Source organism: Solanum verrucosum, unplaced genomic scaffold, assembly GCF_900185275.1.
Source record: "Solanum verrucosum unplaced genomic scaffold, falcon-dt-bn FXZP01000102.1, whole genome shotgun sequence".
NCBI lineage: Eukaryota > Viridiplantae > Streptophyta > Magnoliopsida > Solanales > Solanaceae > Solanum > Solanum verrucosum.
The window spans coordinates 795,011-818,352 of NW_026019930.1; the positions used below are offsets into that span (position 1 = coordinate 795,011).

The 23,342-nt window shown below is 34.2% G+C and overlaps 3 protein-coding genes across 3 annotated transcripts; all 3 read right to left on the reverse strand.

Annotated features, from left to right (window-relative positions):
• Nucleotides 1-1,644: 1,644 nt before the first annotated feature.
• LOC125828227 (F-box/kelch-repeat protein At1g51550) lies at nt 1,645-5,290 on the reverse strand. Its single transcript, XM_049507545.1, has 2 exons — nt 4,842-5,290; nt 1,645-2,687 (listed from the first exon to the last, which is right to left on the reverse strand). The coding sequence occupies exons 1-2, from the start codon at nt 5,269-5,271 to the stop codon at nt 1,717-1,719; spliced, it is 1,401 nt and encodes a 466-aa protein (XP_049363502.1). The 5' UTR covers nt 5,272-5,290; the 3' UTR covers nt 1,645-1,716.
• A 2,562-nt stretch (nt 5,291-7,852) lies between these two features.
• Nucleotides 7,853-16,062, reverse strand: LOC125828300 (uncharacterized). The gene is made up of 9 exons (XM_049507616.1): nt 15,681-16,062; nt 12,903-13,100; nt 12,710-12,812; nt 11,919-11,998; nt 11,728-11,805; nt 10,183-10,274; nt 8,669-8,780; nt 8,328-8,453; nt 7,853-8,244 (listed from the first exon to the last, which is right to left on the reverse strand). The coding sequence occupies exons 1-9, from the start codon at nt 15,990-15,992 to the stop codon at nt 8,128-8,130; spliced, it is 1,218 nt and encodes a 405-aa protein (XP_049363573.1). The 5' UTR covers nt 15,993-16,062; the 3' UTR covers nt 7,853-8,127.
• Nucleotides 16,063-22,026: 5,964 nt separating this feature from the next.
• Nucleotides 22,027-23,137, reverse strand: LOC125828368 (B-box zinc finger protein 32). Its single transcript, XM_049507685.1, has one exon. It carries the CDS (start codon nt 22,813-22,815, stop codon nt 22,027-22,029), a length of 789 nt encoding a protein of 262 aa, XP_049363642.1. The 5' UTR covers nt 22,816-23,137.
• Nucleotides 23,138-23,342: the final 205 nt, after the last annotated feature.

Below are 23,342 nucleotides of genomic sequence, written 5' to 3' on the forward strand. Positions count from 1 at the left end.
AATTTTGGAAAGAAATATTTCTTAAAAAACATTTCAAATTATTATGGTTATAATATTTTGAAACGTATAAAACTATATATAAACCTCTCATTGAGAGAATAAAAATGGTAAGAGTTAATTATTTTCAAATGAAAAAGCGTGTTTTTTTAAAGTATATTAAAAAAATGTATCAACTAAATTAAAATGACGGAAATACTAGATTATAATATGTGGATTTTATATGGTGATTAGATAATGACAGGATTATTTAGTAAATATATTGTTACCAATAGATGTTTGATTTATTGGACTAAAACTGAGCCATACAAAATGTATGAATTGTGTATATATTATGAATTGTGTATTTAGTTTACACAAGGAAGAATTAGATGAAACTTTTGTTTTCAAATTTTAATCTTTTAACTTTTTTTTTAAAAAAAGACTTTGGATGAAGAGCTTTGAGAACATCTTTATCATTTTATTGTTTTATTTGATGATTGTTATTTTACGTTGAATGGGTACAAAATTACAGAATTGTAGTATAGAGAATTTCAGAATTACTTATATTAAAACAAAAAATTTAACCAAATACAAGATAAATAATCTTATATTTATTTTTGTTTTTATAATTGCGGTGTCCAATCAGTTTATTTGTTTTCTCAAACATAAGTATCAGATAACTTTGTTGCTTAGACAAACGAAAGAAATCACCTAAGCGACACTTTTGGTGCCGAAATTATTATCATTTATTATAGTAACCAAATCATCGATTTCAAAAAGGCATGGTCAAATTAGTTGAATGTGTGTTTTATGGTTTTGCAAATTCGGTCATGTATGCTATATCCACACACACCGTTAAAAGTTGATATGCGTGTTGCAACATGGCATATTAGGGCAGACATCAAAAGGCATGGACAGTTTATTATGTTTCCTTTTATTTTCTAAAAATAAATAAATCCAATAGTACTAAAGTTCATTGAACAAGAGACTTCAGTTGTTCTCATATTAAAAATTTAAATACATTCAATAATCTTAAAATTTCAAGAGTCTTGATTCGATTTAGTTCAGTTTCCCTTATTTTCTTCCCCTTTGTTGCTGTAACTGTAAGGTCCGAATTAGTATAATTAAAGAGTGAAATTAAAGGTAAGAGGAGGGGTCATGACTCAAGTATAACAACAATGACGAGAGGGAGTTGCTTGGATGATAAACACTCCTCACTTCCAACTCGAAGGTTGTGAGTTTGAGTCACCAAAAGAGCAAAAGGGGTGGGAGCTCCCAGGAGGGGTCAAAAAAAAGTATAGCAGCAATAGTACAATACTAGCCAATAAAGATCAAGAATGTACACAATACATCAAAATTCAGAACTAATCATATGTGAAGCTAAATCTGGTCTAAAAGACTAAATTTCAGTCCTGAACTAGAAATTTACAGGTACTTTGTAGAGGGCTTTCCTGGATCGTGAAAAGCTCGGGGCTGGTATCGTGCATCACTTGATGTCTTGGTTGACACTAGCTTCCTCTACAAGAGCAGAAACATACCTTAACAATTCTTCAGATGCAATGCTTAAACCAAATTACAATACCACCTTAGATCTTTTACTATACAAAGCACCCCACTAGCTGCTAACTTACTTCTCACTGGTAGGACTGATATTTACACTACATTCATTGCCATGTAAAACAGCAGCATTTTGGGATCACCACATACTTAATTTTCCAATAATCTCCTTCCAATTCACTAGCACTGAAGCAAAAGCTCCACAAGAAACAACTCCCCGTCAAACCTCAACACAGAGGATTCAGCAGGATTAAGTAAACCATCTATCATGCCACCGAAGATGTATAAATTACGACCTGAAGGATCCACACAAGCTCGGTGAAATGATCTGCCACAAGGGTTGTCACCTTTGGACTTGAGCCGTCTCCACAACTTGGTCATTGATCTATCCGGGCTTGGAGGAGACCCAGACTGCATAATGGACGTCACTGAGCTGATATCCAACACCCAGAAGTCATTTTTCCTGTGTCTGTAGGAATCTTCTCCTCCATAAATTAGCAATCGTCCACCTATGATGAGATTAGCCGAGTGACCAACTCTTGGCAGGGTCAATCCTTGGGGTATATTTTGCAAGTCAAATAGTAACTGTACCCATCTCCAGTGACCATCAGATGTATCAAACAGCCATACATCATTAAGCACCTCATAGCCTAAACCCCTCCCACCAAACAAAATTGTTTGGTTTCCTCCAACAGGAGTCAATGTATGTCCAGAGCGAGATGGAGGAGATGGATGAGTCACAATTTCTTGCCAAACTCCAAGATGAAGATTCTCGGACAGTTCCAATACCCATGTATCTCCCAATCGCAAGCCAGACAGACCAATCCCTCCATGAATCAGCATCCTCCTTTTATCCATGCTACATGCAGCATGAGCGCCTCTTGGTGGAGGCACAATGGAACCGACATCAAGTAGTCTCCAGGATAATGTGATACCAAATGCATCGTGTACCGCTACTTGGCCAATCCATGTATCATTTTGGCGGGCCCCATGATCATTTATTCCTCCAAAAAGCACTAGATAATCGCCAATCACGACACATGAATGCCCAAAGCGGCCACTTGGTACCCCTGATTCAATCTTATTCCATTCCAATATTCTCTTGAAGTCATTGCCAGCGTATGCTACCCATGTATCGTCCAGATGCCTTCCTAAAGTACAGCACAGATAACACCACTTTAGGAAGAAATATTACTGGTTATCGATAAATTTAGCAAACATCAGATCGCAAATTACAGCATACATTCCAATAATAATCTACAGACGCAATCTTATAGGACGTATGCTATTCAAAGTTTTTTGTCCTTTTTTTGTGACTGAGAAATCTGTCTAGGGCCAACCTTTAGTACCAATGATAGCTTTTGGAACTGGGGATAATGGATCTATCCCTCTATCCTTCTTCACTTAAATGTCAGGCTTAGGCTCAAGCTTTTGATCTAAGTCACACGTACCTCATGCCACTTGAACTAAGCCCCTGGGGGCATAAAATTGTTCTGAGTTTAAAAAGACCAAATTACTGAAAGTTACAAGTGTCAATCATCAGGTTGAGAGAATGTCAGAGTGTGACCAGATGGTTCTTCGTGAGACGATCATATATTGAGTGAGCAGAGTTCGATGCCCTTTCCCTCCTTTTCTTACTTGTCTATCCCATTACCAACAAAATATCTAATTTGGTATGATAATGATTAATTAGAATGTTTGTGCCATGTGAGGTCGTGAAAGAAATCTTGAGTACTGTGTTGCATGTATAACTTTCATTGATTTCTACCTTTTAGCTAACTCTTTTGTAAATTTCCAAATGTTATCTCGGTAAATTGAAGTTCATCATAGCAGCTTTTAATTAGGAAAAATACAGCAGAACTTACACATCCATCCCAAGACAGATAAAATCAACAATTCTTCTCAGAAATTTGCATGTGGTGCTTCATGTGTAAAGTAAACTGAAGACACTGACCGCATGAATTTCATTCAACTAGGTCCATTAAATAGCCAAACAAGATTATGCTGCCCATTTTATCCAAAAACCTAAGTAAATACAAAGATCTTAGCTCCACTAATGTAAGAAGCAGATAGCTACTAGCAATACAAGAAAAGCTCCATGATAATCGTCAGCAGCATCCTGTTTTTGTCCCAAATGGAACACCCTATGAAGAACCGAAATGAGAGAAAAAAACTTGATTCGACTAATCAAGAGATAAGTACCTTTCTAGATCACAATAAAAGAAAACAAGAACAGTTATGACTAATGAGGGATTAACAGGACACAAAGGGCAAGTATATCCTTCTGAGCATTAATCAATAAGACCATGGGCACAAGCAAAAGTCATGCTTGGAAACTGAGTCAAGCAAATGTACCAAAAGATTCTAGCACCCCTTTTCACGTAATGGTTCAGTTATCTTTATCCCCTTTCTATATCTTCTTTTTTCAGTAATGAGAGGTCAAGTGAAACAAGGAAATTCTCTTTTTGCTACTCCTAAATCCAGGAGCGGAGCCAAGTGTGCATAAGGGTTCATCCAAACCCCTTTGGCGAAAAAAATATAATATATATATATATATGTACAAGGTGTTAGTGTGACACTTGAATATTAATAAAAATACATCATATGTCACATTATGTATCATGTTATGTCCATTGGTGGACAAATATCTCTTTACTCTTGTGGAAGAAAGTAGTCATTAGTTGTTAGTAACTTATGCAACCACCAACTCTTTATTTCACCCATTATTCCATCTTTATTCTTGTAACCTATAGACTATATGTTGAAGAAGGTGTTCTTTATGTGGAGCTTTGAACTCTTCAACTAATCCGGAGTTGTTTGAGTTGTACAACGTTGTTGTATTGTTGTATCTTGGAGGGGACAAGTCAAGTGTGATACTGCTGGATTGGTGTAGATTATGTCGCAGTAGGCTTGAATCTCTTCAAAGAGAGCAAGTCTTTTATTTCAAGGGTAATTTATAGTATATGTGGTATATTACACCAACACAAGGTTAAGATTATTTTCTTTATATATACGGTAGGTGTTGAATCCCAATTGGCTTCTTTGTGGGTTTACTTACTTATAATTTGAATCCTTTACTGAAAATTCTGGCTCCAAAACTGCTGACTAGCATGTCTCATAATTTGAGAGCAACCGAAATCCTTGCAAATGCATTAGATAGATCAATGAGCATACACAAGCACCCTCTACCTCCAACACTAAGATAGTGGGTTCGAGTCACCAAATGAGCAAAAAGGAATGGGGGCTGTAAAAGGTTTAGTCGAGAAAATCTATTTAAGTTGAAGAGATGTGGAATAGAGACTGACCTCCGTCGCAGCCGCCGCCGAAGAGAACAAGACAACCAGAAACAAAATTGAGAGAATGAGAAGCTCTAGGTCGAGGAAGAAGCAGCTCTTCTCCTCCTTGTGGATGCGTCAACAGTCTGCGACAGTAAACAGAGTCCAATTGGTAGATTTGCTGGTAGAGCTTCTTCCAAGGAAATTGTTGTTGTTTACCGTCAACAGCAAAGGATCTGAGTGCATCAATGGTGGAGTTTCCCCAATCTCTTCGGCAGAGTGATTCCCATAAAGAGTCTGAGTAAGTGAGGGACCTGAACTTCTTACAAGTTAGAGCAAAGCAAAAAATGGAGTCCAAAGGTAAGAGGAGTAAGATGGAGAAGAGATGGTCTTGAGCTATTGTCGTTATTGGAGATGATCCGTTGGTATAAGGGGAACTGCAGCTGCTGCTTGTAGCCATGGGAGTTGAGAATTGAGAATTGAGAATTGAGAGTTGAGTTGAGACTTGAGAGTGGAGAGCACACGCTGCTGCCGCTGATTGTTGGGGATTTTGGCTTTGGCTCTGGTTTTTACCTTGTTGGGTGGTGGGTACATTTCTGTTTTTAACATTATTCACTTCTCATTTTTACGGAAAATTGATCAGGGAAAATGAAATGTGCACATAAATTGGGATGAAGGTGAAATTCAAAAAGAATAAGTTTTTATTTTCAAAATGAAAAATGATATTTTGTATTTGGCCAACAACAATACAGATTGGAGTTTTTTTTTTTTTTTTACCTTTAGTGAATAATTTGGAATAAAAAGGTGATTTTTTTTCCTTATTATTGAAACATTGAAATTCAAAATTTTAGGCCAAATATGTTTTTCGAAGTTCGACTTTAGAAAAAAGTATAAAATTTTAATAGTTGGCTTTTTTCACACCAACAAAAATCAGAACAACTCCAACAAATGATGCTGAAATTTGAAGAATTAGTAAGTGGAATCCAAGGAAGTAGGAACGATTCAAATTTATTTAAGTTCGAAACGAACATTTCATGGGCTGAAAATCTTTATAAGTTGAAAACTAAAAAATGATTTATGTGATTCAAACTTCTGCAAGTTCTTCCATGTGTTTTAAATAGGGGTATGTTTCTCCAAATTTTATTTTTGCATTTAAAAATAGTTATTTTTCAAATTTGTAAGTTTCACCTAATTCTTACCATTTTCACTGCACTGGAGACGGAGCATAAGCAGTAACGTTTTCTTTTTTTGGATTGTTTGTTTGTTTGTTTAGCTGAGACTAGGACAAAAAGAGTCAGTGAGGATACTTTGTCATTTTGTGTTTTGCTAGAAAAATCAGTTTCATCCTCATCATCTTGGTACTAGGCAGTCCAATAGGGAAGGGAGGTGGGCCTTGTGTAAATTGTTCACAAATCAAATGAAGTCCATAGTCACTATCTTAAATAATTCTACATTTTAATCTAACACTTTGCTTTAGTTTTACTAAGTCAAAGTTGGATAATCACTAGGCAAATCTTTTCCATGAGTAAATCACTCATTGGCCTTCTAGAGATAGAGGTAGAAGCTCGAGTATGCATTAGATCAAATCTAGTAACTTTTGTTTAAATAAGAAGTTCATTACATATGTCATTAAGTTTAGAACTTAATTATTTACACTTGAAATCATTGTTACGAAATTCAGAACCCAAAAGGTTAAATTTCTAATTTTGCTTCTTGATTATCTATTAAGGAGGAGATTTACAAAAAATGGTCTTGATTTCTAACTTTGTCTCTTGACTCCCTACTAACGAGGCGATTTACAAGAATAGCCTTGGAGATGACTGGTCTTGAATTGGTAAATCCTATGTGCTTCATGGATAAAATTTTGTGGAGTAAACTGGAGTCAAGAATTCAAAATCACTCATTTTCATCATTTTTAAGGTCATTAGGTGTAATTTCCAGTATTAGAGGTTTAACTCCAAACTGAGATAAGTAGTTTTTAAGTCAAAAATAAAAAGTCAAGCTGAAATAATTTTTAAGTCAAAAAATAAAAAGTAGGGAGAGATCTACTTTTGATTTTTGACTTATTTTAAGTCATTATTGACCTTGCCAAACACTTTTCAACTTATTTTAAAGTCATTTTTGACTTATTTTAAGTTATTATTTTTATATTTGTCAAACACTTTCAGAAGTCAAAAACTGACTTAAAAATAGATTTGACCCATTGTTAAGCCAATCCAAACACCCTCTAAATGTTGTGGGGGATAATCTCATATCTTAAGATAACTTCATCATCTTGCTAGTTGATTCACGTGGTAAGTATCCACATGGCATGGAGTGTTTCGTACAAAAGATTTCAGAAAATAGAAGTCATTTTCAACTCATCAAACGCCAAAAATTTCTCTAATGCATTTTATTTTTAGAGATTTTTTTATAACTATCGTGCCTAAATCAACTTATGCACACCTCGATTAATTTCACAAGGTACCAGATATCTCACGCTAGTACATATACCATCAAAGTACTAACTATGTCCACAAATTCCTTCTAGGAAATTTTCAGTCCTGTCAAACATAACCCCTGGCCCCTAGGCCCTAGGTACAACTCTTTCAAGTCTCTCCAGAAGTGAGGTGGGATAGTTGAATATGATGGATTGTACCCTTTTTCAATAACCCATAGTGGAAACAAAAATAATTGCATCAACAGTCCCTTCTCAGTTTGGTCAATAGCTTCATATGAATAATTGCTGAGATAATCTATCACGCTACTTGTCCTTACCAGATGAAACAATAAAATAAAAGATCACAAAAAAATTAAAAGAGTCGGTCACTTCTAGTTGCAGAAAATGCATTTCAATTAACAGTCTACACTAACAGTACAAATGTTACGTATAAAGAAAGGTAGCACAATGTACTAAGCTCTCGCTATGTGGAGGTGCAGGGAAGGACCAGACAACAAATCTTAAGTTTACTATATGGAAATTAGAATATGTTTGAAAACGCCCATGCAACCACCAGAGCCCACAAACACCCCAAAAAAGGATGAGAACAATCTTGAATTGCTACAAGTTCATACTATAGCACAGAAAATGTGATGAGAACATTCTTGAAACACCATCACCAACCTTACATTGCAAATTTAGGTCGGTAGAAGTCAGTTTTCTGAAGAACTCAGCACACCCACAACCATTAACCCTCTATAAGGCTATAAGCTAATACTTCCGCAAAAAAAAAGGTGACAAAACTGATTCTTGTAATACCATAACCGCCAACCTTACACAGGCTATTCCACTGATCATTTCGACTCCTTAAGTTAAATAGATAGCATTTTGCAATCTTCATTTCTGCAAATTGTGAAGTCGGCCTCCATTTATCAATTTCCAGAGTGCTGCTTTGGCTTCTTCTAGTGTTTCAACTGAATGGCCTTCTTCAAATGATATTCTTTGTACATTGAACTGCAGGAAGTAAAGTAAAAAGAAAAGTTTAAAGGGTGTGATGTGAAAACAAATGACTTAAAGAAGCAGCACATAGAAAGTACCTGTGCCCCTTGACGGACACGAATATCTGTCCCCTTGCTATCTATTGAGATCAAAGCGGCATCATCCACCTCACTTTCTTGTGCTAAAAGATCTTTTAGAGGCTTTGAAAATATTGCATTGAGCTCCTATAAGAATCACCAAAAACATTCACGAGCTTAGTCGAAGCCTCGAAAAAAGGGAAGGAGGAAAAATGAAGCCTCGTATCAAACCTAGAATGGCAAATACAATCTACATATTCACGTACTTCAAAGTTCTAATAGTACTACAAATATATAGTAGCATGGGCACATTAATCAAGTCATTCAGTGATTATCAATTCCTCAAACAATCAAAAACGTACCTTAAGATATTGTTCACCACCATCAACAGCAATTTTATCAGGATGAAGTGACTCATACTCCTTGACATCCACCCAAGCAACAGTTCCAAAGCCTCCAATGAAATATATATCGCTGTTATAATTGATAAAGCAAGTAAGTTCTTTGAGCTATACATTGCTAATTATTCTCTACGCAACAATCTGCAATGAGAGCTTGCCTTTTGTTTCTTCCTTTCAAATAAACCATTCACAGAAAGTGGTAGATGGATCTTTTCAAATTCAAACTTAGAACATGGTAGATACATTGGTCATGTTGTGTTCAATCAAACAACCAATTATGACTCATCATAAATGGTAAAACACTAGTGGTACGCACACAGAATCAAAAAGTAGATAACCTCCAGCATTACTATTATTACTATTATGATTACTATTCTTATTGTTGCTGTTGTTATTATTTGATAGGTAACGTAAGAGTTCTATTGATTCATGTTAGCAGAAAAGTGGGTGAAAATCCAGCCAAAAAGAGAGAACTTCACAAAGAGGGTAAAGAACAGAGAAAATAGACACATGGCTTCCGGCTCTAAAACATTGACCAAGCTGATCTTGCACCAATAATTTAGCAAAAATATACATTTGTTTTGAAGATTAGCCATATCATCCTTTCTGACTTAAAAAAAACTCTAGCATTTCTCTCCTTCCAGAAAACCCACCAGTGACGGTAGGGGATGGTGTTCCAAATTCTATAAGAGGCTTTAGACATGCCCCTCTGCTGCTCCTTATGAATCTTTTCATAAACAATTCTGCCCACCGGAAAATTTTAAATAATCCAGAGGTGTCTTATATATATGCACAATAGCAGAGAAAGTAGGTGCTGTGGAAGGAACAGCACAGCAAAAGGAATGTTTCACATGCTTGAGCTAAAAGATGTACTAAGTACAGAGGATGCTTAAGCAAGCAGAATCCACTCTGCAAATACAAAATCATAAAATATAAGTACTGGCAGCAGAGCACAAAAACTTAGAAGCGAGATGCAAGAGACTCCTGGCAGAAAGGAGCCTGCTTTGTTTAAGCAATTTTATTTTTTTGATAAAGTAATTAAATAGGAGCCTGCTTTGTTTAAGCAATTATAATGGACACATGATCTATCCTCTTTCTGTTTCTCAACATTTACATATTCAGATTCCAGAGTGGAACTCCAAGTTTACTACTGTAGAAAGAAGTTGGCAGCAAGAGAAGTCGTACCGAACTGCTTATAATGAAAACAGGTAGCAGAAGAATAAAATGCTTATAATGAAAATCAACTAGTAAATTTGGAATATAAGGTGCACAGGTTAATAGTAAAAAGGCATTTGTCAGACAGCCAGAGGCCAGAATGCACAGAGTGAAAAGATAAATCCAAGTCAAAAATTCTGAAGAGACTGATGATGTAAATAGATCAGAGAGAGAACGCATATAATAATTTGTATACTCCTTTCATTTTCATATGAAACACGAACCCAGCAGAATTATTACTTGGAAGAAAAAGAGTTGACCTTATATTTTGCATCCTAAAGTAAAAAAAGTTTCCCCATTGTTGAGAAGGACCTTGCTGATGTTTTGCTATATACTGCTTGTGTGCCCATTCCTATTGAAACAATCGATACAGTTGTTAAGAAAACTGCAACATTCATACCATTTAGAGATAATTCTAATAACTTGGCTCAACCAACAGAAAATAATGGCAATTAAAGGTTTAGTATTCAACATAAAAATTACAAAATTCTACAAGTGGCATTTGAAAGCAGATTGCAGGATCAAAGCTGACAGGGCAGCAAATCTTTTTCTTTTTAGGTTCTTTTATGGGGGCGGACCCATCATCTCCAAGTTTTCAAAGGTTGGCTCCAAACAGTTTTCTCAGGGTGAAAATAAAAAAAGTGAGTTGTTTTTTAATATCGAGTAAAGTTAAGTTATATTACAAAAACAACAACAATATACCCGATGAAATCCCACAAAGTGGGGTCTGGGAAGAGTAGAGTGTATGCAAAACCTTACCTCTACCTCGTGGAGGTAAAGAAGTAAGTTTAGTTATATTTTAATGGAAAATATAGAATCTACATTAAGATATGATTCCAAAGAAGACAGAAGGTCGTGAAAGGGAAACATAAGAAAATCGATCTAGGCAGAAGACACTTTATACACCATGCAGAAAATAAATGTTCACCTTCACTTCTTCGTCCATTCCAAGATAATGTACGGTTCCCCGGAATGGACAGTGCTAAAAATATTTTAAACCAGAAGTTACATAGGTTGTCTTTACAAGCTCCATTAATACACTTCACTGTGCTATTTTTTTATCTATTCCAAGAAAGTCTTAAAAAGAACCTATGGCTTTGCAATTTCAAAAAAAATACAAATAGAACCTATGGACTTTGCATGTGAACTTCTACATCTTTGTACAATACCAATACTCAACTGTTATCTTACTATGAATATAAAAATCAAACACAAGTATTCAACTTGGGATATATTATTGAAGAAAACAAAAGTAGTTGATCATAATAATAAAAAGATGTCCCTCCTCCTACGTGTCAACTGTTTTTCACCTAGTAAATAATGAAATAGGACCCCTAGTTGAAGAAACTGAAAAATCAGGCAAAGGATTCCATCAAAAAGACTCCACTGAAATAAATTTGATATGACGCCTAGGAGGTCCAACCCATACCAGTTCCTTCTTCAAAGTGTATCAAGTAAACCATAACTTCCACTTAACAAGTGTAAAGAGTAAAACAGGAGAGAAATCGTGAGGCCCCTAGGATCTGACGGAAAAATTAATTCCTTTTCATATGTCAACTGATAAAGAATACTACGGTTGATGGTGGACAGTAACATACAGTTTTTAAAAAACAAAACGTAAGAGACAGTTAAGAAAGACCAGATACATCTGGTGTACGTGAGAATTTAAGCAAGCGAAATTATATCATTTTTGAGGAGACAATAGAGATGGCTAAGAAGTTTCTTAAGTGTCTTATTCTAAAGGTAAATATTTGATGTTAACAGTAATCTCAAATTGATCGCTACGTGTTGAATAAGACAGCTACCTGTTGATCTTCAGGTAGTGGATAGACATCACCAAATATCGTGACCCTTGCATTAGATAAACCACTCCATCCTGGAATCTAAACAACCAAAAGTGCAAGAAACTCAGAGACATAACATAAGCCAAATGTTTCATTCTCAAAAAATTATATAAGCCAAATGTACTTGATGTTTGCTGAAATATATCACAAACCTGTACAACCAATGTGCATCTCGGGTCAGCTAGCAAATTACGGGTGTGTATAGCTAATGGCGAGAACGAAAATATAGGATCTGGCAAAAGAATGAGAAATAATTAATGGGACATTGTATGTAATAAAAATAGGAAAAGAGGCATATAGATTATTTTGTCTACTTACGAAGATTTGCTTCATTAAACATCAAATCAAGAACAACATTTTTACAAGAACTTTTAATAATTAAATAAATGTATTACATGTTCAATTTCTTATACAATGGTCTGTTGCATCAATGCTGAAAACTCAATTTAGTTCAAGAATATTTACCAATAATGTACCTAACAATTTCCTGGTAGGTCTAGACAAGTTTCTTAGTCTTCACCACTTTGGTACCACAACCAACAAGGTAACTCAATGCATTAAGATGAGTTAATTCAAGATCATGCTCAAAATTGCCAACAAATAAGAACTTTAACCAAGACCAAAATGATCCCTTTTACAAAATTCACATGGATCAAAGTGGCCTACACTTATTGAGAATCAATATACTCAAAATAGAGTTTGAGCTCGATTTCATATTCTAATTATCATTATTTTTTAATGACCGTGGTGTCCGGAACAACTTTCGTGCACCTCAACTAATTCCACAGGATACCTACCACCTCCCACCAGCAATAGGTGCCATGTAACTTTGTCCACCAAGGCTAGGACACACTTTATATTCTAATTTTTCTAGACTCAATTGTAAAAAAACCCAAAAGATGGGTTTAAAAAAAATTGTGAGGACAATAGAGTAGCAACTTACGCCCCATAGAATCTGGCGCAAAATCTACAAGTGTTCCAAATGGGTAGCCTTCTCGTCGATGATGCATCCGCGACATCACAGTGCATAAATGAGCAAATCTTGCCTGCAATATTAACAATGAAAACACACAACAAGATGTTATTTTTACAAATATCTGAAAAACTACAAATATATAATAGCACAAGGAATCTACCTGCTCCATTAGATTGCGGACAGCTAAGGCAGGTTTAGGTAGGCCATGAGCTGAGGTTGCACTTTGTACCCCTCCAGAAATGGGAGTTCTGAAAAGCCCAGCCCTTGTACCGCCACTAGTTGAGTGCTCAAGGGGTGAAACCACTTTTGAAGCTTGATTCGAATCATTTCTGTTTATTTCTTGTTTATCTGAATTATCCTTCATAATATGAGAGAGTCCATCACAACAAAGTTGAAGTAGCCATTTAGCATTACGAGTAATGGACTATATTAAGAAAAGAGAAGTATAATTCATCATGTCAAAAGAAAAAAAAAAGATTCTTCAACATTATTGAACTTAATCTTTTATATGTTCAGGTCTACATTTTTTTATCAAAAAACCAATTCATAAAACATTTCACCACACAATACATTTGTAAATACAAGAGTGTTTCATTAAAATTAGTTGCCTAAACTCAAATTTTAGTAAGAAGTTTTTTCATTATCCATGATTTATAAGTTAGTATTCTTATATAATGTAGTATTCTTAAAAAAAGTTTTTTCATTATCCATGATTTATAAGTTAGTATTCTTATATAATGTAGTATTCTTAAAAAAACATTAAGTATTTAACTTCACAGAGTACTGTATGATAAGAGTTAATTCAAATTACTAAGATGTTAGTCATGTGTTCGCAATATATTACCTTGAATATTATTGTAAAAAACTTAATTTACTGCAGTTGCAGTTCTATTTAAAGATCTAAATTATTTGTAATGTTTAATAGTATAGACTTCGCTTATCATTGGCAATGGGGCGGAGCGGGTTGAGCTTAACACACAAAATTTTTAATCCGCCCCGCTTCGCATTACAACATTTTTTATTTTCAACCCGCCCCCACCCTGCATAAATTTTTTAATATTTTCTTTTTCTAGTTAAGTTTGATACTAAAAATAAATTCATATTTTCATTAAGTTGTATTAATTTAATAGAATAGTGACTTAGAATTTTATTTTTTAGAGGTCAATTGGGAAACATGTAAGAGATTGTATTATTTTTTATTGAACAATTTTTATTACTATCTTGAATATTTTATTAGCTTAAAAGAAATTATCTTAATAATTAATGCTCTATCAATCATATAACATGTAAAAAGTTAAAATTAAGTTTGAACCCACATAAAATCACATGTACCCCGCACCGCATTAGTTTTTAAAAAAAAGACTTCAACCCGCCCCGCATCCCACCCCATTGCCATCCCTAATTGGCAACCATATTTTATCCTTTACTCAACCATTTAGTTATATTAACTTAAGTTTACTCTTCACATTGGTACCTTTTATTTATATTTTAGGGAAAAGGGTCAAAAATACCCCTCAACTTTGGCTTATTAGTTGACTATACCCCTGCCGTTAAAACAAAGTTATTTATGCCCTTGCCGTTACCAATTTCACCATTTATACCCTCTATTGACGAAAATCCGCAAATTGACTCAAATTAACCAATTTTACTTAAATTACCCAATTCTAACACGATCCGACCCGACCCAAACCACCAAATAATATAACCCATTTTTGTTCTATCTTGTTCATCTTCATCTTTAATGTTGGACTCCTTTTCAAAAACAACTTGTAAACAATACATTTGAAAACACCCATCAAACAATTAGTAAAAACCACCTGCTCCATCCACGGACTCCAGCGAAGAGCGAACGCCGCCAGTCCCCTCCCTTTTCCCCTTTTACGTTTTCTTCTATTGTATATGTGTTTTTGGCTCCAACTCCGGTGAACAATGACCATGAACTCCGGCGAGGCTCTGCAAATCAGCAGCCACCACAACCTCTCTCACAACGCCAAAATCAGCAAACCCATTTCTCGAATCAGTTAACAACACCAACACAGCTCCACAACCGAGCTTCACCCTCATTTTCCGGTGACCCTCTATTTTCTTTCCATTCTTATAGTTTATGATGATTTATTTATTTTTTACATTTTTCACTCTATTCTCTGTGTTTCAGATTTGGTTAGGGAGTTCAAGCTCCAATAACTTTTCATTCATATTTGTTGTTCAAGTTTGTGTATGCTATTACACTTTGTTGTTGATTATTTAATTTTTGGTTTGATATTATTGTATTTTTGGGCACTGTTACAGCTTTTGCTTGTTAATTTGTTATTATGTTGGACTTTTTTTTTTTATTAATTTTAAAGTTGAAGATTAACAGAAATGAAGATGAACAAAAATGGGTTTATATTATTTGGTGGTTCGGGTCGGGTCTGATCGGGTTAGAATTGGGTAATTTAAGTAAAATTGGTTAATTTGAGTCAATTGGGGGATTTTCGTCAATTGAGGGGTATAAATGGTGAAATTGGTAACGACAAGGGCATAAATAACTTTGTTTTAACGGCAGGGGTATAATCAACTAATAAACCAAAGTTGAGGGGTATTTTTGACCCTTTTCCCTATATTTTAACTTAAGTTTATTCTTCACATTGTTATGTGTGTCGCATGTAATTTATCTAAACATTGTATTCAGCAAAACAATAAAGTATAATACATTATGAAACTAAGTGTATCAACTATCCAAACAAGATTCGAATATGTCTTTCAAGTCATACCTAAAGATACTTTGGGAATATCAAGTTGAAGTATTCCTAAGGGCCAACAATAATAGATATTGGCAAGCTAATTTCATCATCAACATACCAGTGTAATCCCACAAGTGGAACTAGCTAATTTCATGAATTTCATAAATTGATCTGAGATTTCTTGTTTCTATGATTATCAGGGGAAGAGGTTTTACCTGGGACAACGAAAAAGTTGATTCAGGAACTAAGCCAAACGCATTATCATTCTTCAACCCATTAATATCCTCTTCTTCGCAACCGCTTTCACCCGAGAGTTCAGCACGGCTAACCACCAGACGGGGAGAGCAGCCGCCGCCAAAAGAGCAAGTAGAAGGCGGGCTAAAACTAATTTTTGGATAACAAATACTGCGCCTGTTAGATGGATTGATGGATTGAAATACTGGAGGGGTTTCTGAAAACCTGGAGACACGGTTGGAGCTTGAGATGGCTGCTTCCATGGAGGAGGAGAGGGTGTGCGACGACGCCATGTTTAAGAATTATTACTATGGGATTGGGGCAATGTGAGCTGAAGTTAGAAGAGGGAAAGAAGGTCGTCAAAAGTAGTGAAAAAGGTTGTAGGAAAAAGGAGGGCGTTTAAATAAAGCTAACCATAAAAGCATCATGTTTGATCCGGCCCACATTTACTCGGCCCAGTACTAAACCTTATTTACATGAAGGGAACATATACAAATCTTACTACTTTATGAGCTAATTATTTAGATTCACGATAGTTTACAATATTACATTCCTTACCTCTAAATACATGTAAGTAGAGCTGTCAAAATGGGTTTGGCCCGCTAGGCAGGCAAAACCCAACCCTTGAATTAAATGGGATTGGGCTTAATTTTTTCAACCCATTTAAGAATGAGGTTTTTTAGCCCAGCCTCATTTGGCTCGCTGGCCTCGTAGGCCCAACCCGTAAGCCTCAGAGGCCAGCCCGTGGGCTGTTAATTTTAAAAATATTTATTATAGTATAAATTATAGGAACCACATATTATAAGTACTAAATAACATCATATCCCTTCTAGTTTTCTATTTACCAAAAATCCCTTAAAAAAAATGTTTGCGGGATACATAGTGTTATGCACGGGATACATTAGGTTTGATACATTTCACATAGCGGGATACATAGCGTTGTGCACGGGATATATGCGGGATACATAACATTGTGCACGGGATACATAGCGTTTGATACATTCCACATAGCGGGATACATAGGTAAATAAGGGATTTTTGAAATTTTTGAAATTTTTGAAATTTTTGAAACAAGTAGGGATAAATGGATATTAAGGTAAGTAAATGAGTGTACTGAAGTAATTTGTCCTTTATTATATATATATATTAAGTAGTGTTTTATTTGTTAATAAATATTTTTAAAATATCAATATAAAATCAAGACTAACTTCTTTACATATCTTTTACATTTTAGAGTCATTAACCCACTAAATTTTCTCATTACCATTGGTCCATTACTCCATTATAACTATGAATCTTTGACCTCTTTTACTTTTACTTTTATGCGTAATTTTCCACTTCTTCTTTATTGTCTTGTTTATGAAAATAATGATCATGTAATGTTTTTTTTACTCGGATGAATCTTATGAATGTTGTATCTTGGCTATTATGTTTTTGTTTTATAAATATTCACTGAAGTATGTGTAATTCATGAATGAATTTCTGTATGTATTGATGTCGTGTTCATCAGACAATAACGTTCGTACTCTTTCTAAGAGGGAAATGTTGTCCATTTTTTGTTGAAGGGCCAACCCATCCCAACTCGTGGCCCGCTTAGGGATGGGTTGAGCTCCTATTTTATAGGCCCTTTAATTAAAAGGGTCAGCCCGTCCCAACCCATTTAACTCTCTAGCCCGTTAGGGTTGGGTTAGGTTGGACTAGCCTATTTTGACAGCTCTACATGTAAGGCAGATGCATATCAATTAGTGTATCTAATTAAGGGATATAATTGAAAGTCATTAATTAAGAGAAAATCACGCTTAAATAACTTGAGAGGATATGGCATATCACAACTCCTAAAAGAATCAAAACAATTAAAAGCATTCATCTTCTTTCTTTTGGGGGATTAAGTAAAGTTAAAATTCTTTAACTCAAATTCATGAACTCTTATTTAGATATATGCGAATATTTTGTCAGACACATGTACACTTAATCAAATACATTGATAAAAACAAGGTACATATAACTTTAACTCAATAGTGTGTAATGTGGGTATCGGACACCGATTGAAAAAAAAGGGTACTTGATGAAGGAAATAGAGATCACAACCATCAAGCACGTGTACGAATAAAGTGGCAGACAATCTGGCAAAGGAGGGAGCAAGGTGACCATTTTTTAAAAGGAAAAGGGTCTGAAAAATACTCCAACTTTGGCCGAAAATTTTGTTACGATACCAAACTTTATGGAGGACTTTTTACCCCTAGACTATTTAATAGTGTATTTTAAAGGTATATATGTGCCCACGCGGACATGTTACTATTTAGAATGATGCAATATTTATGTTGTCCACGTGGGCACATATGTACCTTTAAAATACACTATTAAATAGTGCAGGAGGTAAAATGTCCTCCATAAAGTTTGGTATCATAATAGTAATTTCGATCAAAGTTAAAGTATTTTTCAGAACTTTTTTCCTTTTTTAAAGGAACAAGCATTTGAAAGTTCCTTCAATGTATGCTATTGAAGTAATGCAAGTAGACACTCTCGAAACTATTTTTATTTGAAGAATTAAGGCATGTAATATTGACAATGGCTTAAGTCATATGCAGTCTCTTAAAATTGTCCACATATTTTACTTAGACACCTGAATAAAGCCTTGACCCATTGAACACTTAAATCTTAATTTGACATAAAATAATAATAATCAAAAGATAAACATGCGTGCATCTCAAACGCATATGCATACCAAATGGACCAATGAAATGATGACACATGTTGATTGGATTAAATATTTTTAAAACTCTATTTAAATAATTCAAAACGAACTTCAAGAAAACAAAAATATATATTAAATTAACCCACCCCCACCCCACCCTTCTTCCTCTCCATTGGAACTTATTTCCAATTCCACAGTGCCGCTGCACCTTAACCGTTACTTATTTCCATTTTCAACGTCGTCGGATCTTAATTCCTAAGCATTGAGACGATGCACCTCAACTGCCACTAAACCATAGCCTCCACCCATTTCTTCTTCTCAATCGAATCTTATCCCTTTCACCGGCGTCAATAATACACCATTGCTATCCATCTAAGCTAACCCCTCAATCACCTTTCATTCTAATGGCATTAAACCTTTCATTCATGGTCTTCATCTTCTTTCACTAGTCATCATTATCACAATTACATGAAAAAATAATGAACTTTTGTTGGGAAAAAATAATCAATAACTTTGCTGGAATATTATTTTCATTGGAAATAATGGAGCTTTATCGGAATATTTAAGACCTTAATTAGATCTACATAAAAAATAAATAAAAGGGAAAAAAATGGAAGAACAATTGGAGGGAGGAAGATGGGGAGAAGACGTTTTTTTTAAAATTAATTACTATATTTTTTATTTTTATTTATTTATTAATTTAATTTAGGTGTATAAGTTGAAAAGAAAAAGAAAAAAAATATCTTTTTTTTATTGTTCCACACGCTTAAGGAGGGTGTTGTACACGCTTTTTGTCATGTCAGCGTTTTGTGTCTAATTGGAATCACTTTTGAATATATAAAGTGTTCAATAGGTACGAGGCTAAATTGAGGTGTCTAAGTAAAATCTACGGACAACTTTAAGTGGTTGCGTATGACTTAAGCCATTGACAATTTAGGCCATCCAATGGCACTTAACTATGTACTGGGTCCATCTCGAAATCAGAGGCGGAGCCAAGATTAAGAGTTTGGGTTTCTTAATTTCCTTTACAAAAAGAGCAGGGGTTCAAACCCACAACTCTAGCGTGAAAAGTATTTGCACGATTACTTCCTTATCACTGAACCGTCAATCAATTTTGTTAGGAATTCATAAGTTAATATACATATATTTTTATTTAATTTTCTAATACAAATATAAGGTCTACGAAAAAGCTACTGCGTTCGTCTTAACCCACAAATCCCACCTAGCTCCGCCTCTGTCCGAAACTATATATCCTTGTCAGCATGAAGTTAATATAATATCTCATATTTACCCAAAAAAAAAACAGATAATCTCAGCTTCTCTCTGTAATGTAATGTAACTTCTTTCTTTTGTTAATAACTTGAGGCTTTATTTGATGCTTCATAATTTTGTATTAATTTTTGGCAATATTTTACGTGAGTGCTCCAAAATCCACTATCACATGTCATTCCTAAAAAGGCCAATGTACTAATTGTAGGCAAATACTACATGAATACTCCAATATCCACTATCACATGTCATCCCTAAAAGAGCCCATCAAACAAAAGTGGCATTTTCAATTTGCGTCTTTACACTTCCATCAATATTAAGTTTCAACTTTTATGCACAAGGATAACCAAATATGCTTGTTCAAATATTGAGGTTTATGAATGAAATACTTCATCAAAACTTTGAATATCTTTGTTTTGTTCGTTCTAAAAATATAGATTAAACTGTCTTTCTTGATACTATTTATGTTCTAATGGCTCAGATAATCCTTAACGTGCTTGGATAGAAGTTAAATAGGAAAATAACTTTTATATTCAAATAAGTAAATTTATATTCTACTCTCTTATATGTGCAACATAATTAAGAATATAATTAAAAGTTCGATTGATTCGATCCTAGATTTGTAATTAGGATTTGAAGTTGGTTTTCTTTTTTCTTAATTTAATTAGTATTTTCTTCTAGAGCATGATAAACAAGAAAAGTTGAAACTCACAAGGGAAATAGACATACTTAACAATGTAGCTATTTAAGTTACAAAAGGTATCAAATGTGGGAAGATTATTCTGAAGAAAACATCATGTAACTTCAGTTTGGCTCATATATGGCGTATGCAATATTCACTAATTCGATTTCATGAGAATTTTAGATATGAAATTTTGTAATTCAAAAAATGTTCATAATTTTAATACGAAAGTTAGAGAAGGTGAATAATTCTAATCAAGGGGCATGCTTGTTTCTATTCTACTATATTATAAAAGAGAGTTTAGGCCCAAGTATAATATATAATATTCAAGATTGAGACTTTCTTGAATATTATATATTATATTTATTATATAGTAGAACTTGGGCATAAACTCCCTTTTAAAATAATTTAGAATATGTGTATATATATATATATATATATATATATCACAAGTGGAAAAGTCTCAATCAAGGAAGCAACATATATATCATTTACAAATGACTTAAAAAACATTAAAAATTACAATAATTACCAATTTAAAATATTTAAAAGCTATATAATAACATAGGTTGACTCTCATAATTCTATCAGACTCACATATATTGGGACAGAAAAAATAACACATATCATTTTAATATTACCAAAAAAGTATTATAAATAATAATAATTAACAACTTAAAATATCTGAAAGACATTTTAAAATGGTTAATTTTGTAATTTTATCCATATCACATAAATTAGGACAAAGTGACCAGTAATGTACGTTATTTCAAAGTTACATAAAAATATTATAAATCACAATAATTAATAACTTCAAACATTTTTTAAAAAAATATGAAAATTTGGATGACTCTCCAAATTTCATTTGTGTCACATAAATTGAGACAACAAAAATAACATATATTGGGTCCATTTTAATTTATTTATCTTATTTTTTGTTATATTTAAAAATTGCGTAAAAATACTATAAATCATAATAATTGACAACATAAAATATGTTTTGAAAAATACAAAAAATTTCACTGATTCTTGAAGTGAATCTATTTAAAATTACTATAAATCATGATAATTGACAACATAAAATATTTCAAAAATGTTGTAAGTGGGTAGTCTTATTATGCCTTAAATAGCGTCAGAGAAAGTACATGTTTGTGATAAAAAAGCTTATTCCTTTATCCACGCAAACAATCGCTTCAAAAACTCGGTTATTAGCCCCAGAATATACCATTTATATTATTGGACCCGTGCTATTATCTAGTACTAAACTAAAATCAGGTCGAAAATCATTGAAGTGTCAATTTCTACTAGTTATTCGTTTTCTCAAATTGATGTAGTGCCTCGATTTTTTAATTTGATTTTGACCAAGTTTTTAATAGTGTGGGTCTAACCTCGACTTTTTGTTTGATTTTGACCAAGTTTTTATTAGTGTGGGTCTAACTTCTAATTTGTCTTGTAAAGGTTTCTTCCTCGATTTTTTTTTTCATTTTTCCGGTGGTCCGACACGGACTTTATTGGTTCAAAAGCGTGATAAAATGCTGAAAAACGAAAAACAAAAGAAAATACTACTATTGTAAAACAGACGTCATGTTCAAATTTTTCTAATGATTTTCACAAATTTAGAATATAGAAAAATAGAAAATAGAAAATGAAAGAGGGGAGAATATTCTCCCAAAACAAAAAATCAGGTCGAGGATTCACCCCAGCTTTCTTCCATTCCTTGACGTCGTCGGTTGTTGGTTTTCACTATTTTTCGAAGCTTTAATTCTGTGGCTAATATTATCTTCGCCGGCACTCCCGAGATCTCCTCCAATTTCTTCAAAGATTGCCACGTGGACTTTGATTTTTCTTCAATATTTTTCAAACCGAACCAAAAACACGCCGCCAACGCTACCCGCAGAGGCAGACCCCTAAACCGACCGAAACAAATAGCCAACACACTACAAGCCGTTTGCACCACACGTTCCTCGCCGTTCATTCCGAGCTTAGTGCACCAATGCACGAACACACAAGTCGCCGCCCTCGGATCTCGCAATTTCGCACTTCTGGATCGCACTAAATTAGAGCTACCAGAATTGACTTCACCAATAGAATCGTTTGTAGAGTATTCCGGAAATTGCTTTCGATTGGAAGAGCTTATGTTAATCTTTTGAGTAACAGCACTGGACTGCGTGCTGGAAACACAAGTCGACGACGAAGACGATGAAAGAGAACGGAGATCGGAATCAGCAGATGAATTCCGAGAACAGGAAGGACAAAGAGCGGGACGCCGCGGTGAACAAGGGGAAAAATGATTTTTCGTAAGGGAGTTACAGTGAGAGCAAAGAGTAAGACGAAGGTGGCGAGCAACAAGGAAATTAGCCTGATGAACTTTAGCATCACAGTGAAAACAGAGAAAAGCTGAATCAGATGGACAAAACAGAGCAGCTTGATCATTGCAAAGCTCACAGAGTTTAGAGGACATAACTTCCATTTTTGTATACGAAAAAAATGTAGTGTAATTTCTAAATTTTGGAGCTTGACTTGTGATAGTGGAAATGGGGGAGAGAAAAGATATAGGAGGAGAAGGAATGAGGAAGGTGAGATAACAAAGAGTGCTACGTAATGAGAATTTAGACTTTAGAATGATTTGTGAAGTGTATTATTGATGAATTTATATGTGTGGTTTAAAAGAAAAAGTGAGCACTGTCCAGTAATATTATTGAGTAAAGGAAAGAAAGGAGAGATTGAAGGAAAGCCAAGTGTTGTGGTTGTGGATTTCGTATTAACCATAAATGCATTTACCATATTGTGGAGTGTGGACTCAAAAGTTAACCACTCTATATACAAAAGTGCGAAATTCACTCTTTTAATTTCATTTAGATTTAGATACTAACCATTATAACTATTTTTCTAAAATTAATTCATTCAATAAAAAAAAAATCAAAAATTGAGTTTAATATAATAGATAAAATCATGAAAAAAGAGAATGAATGTACCATAACAAAAAGAAAAAAAATA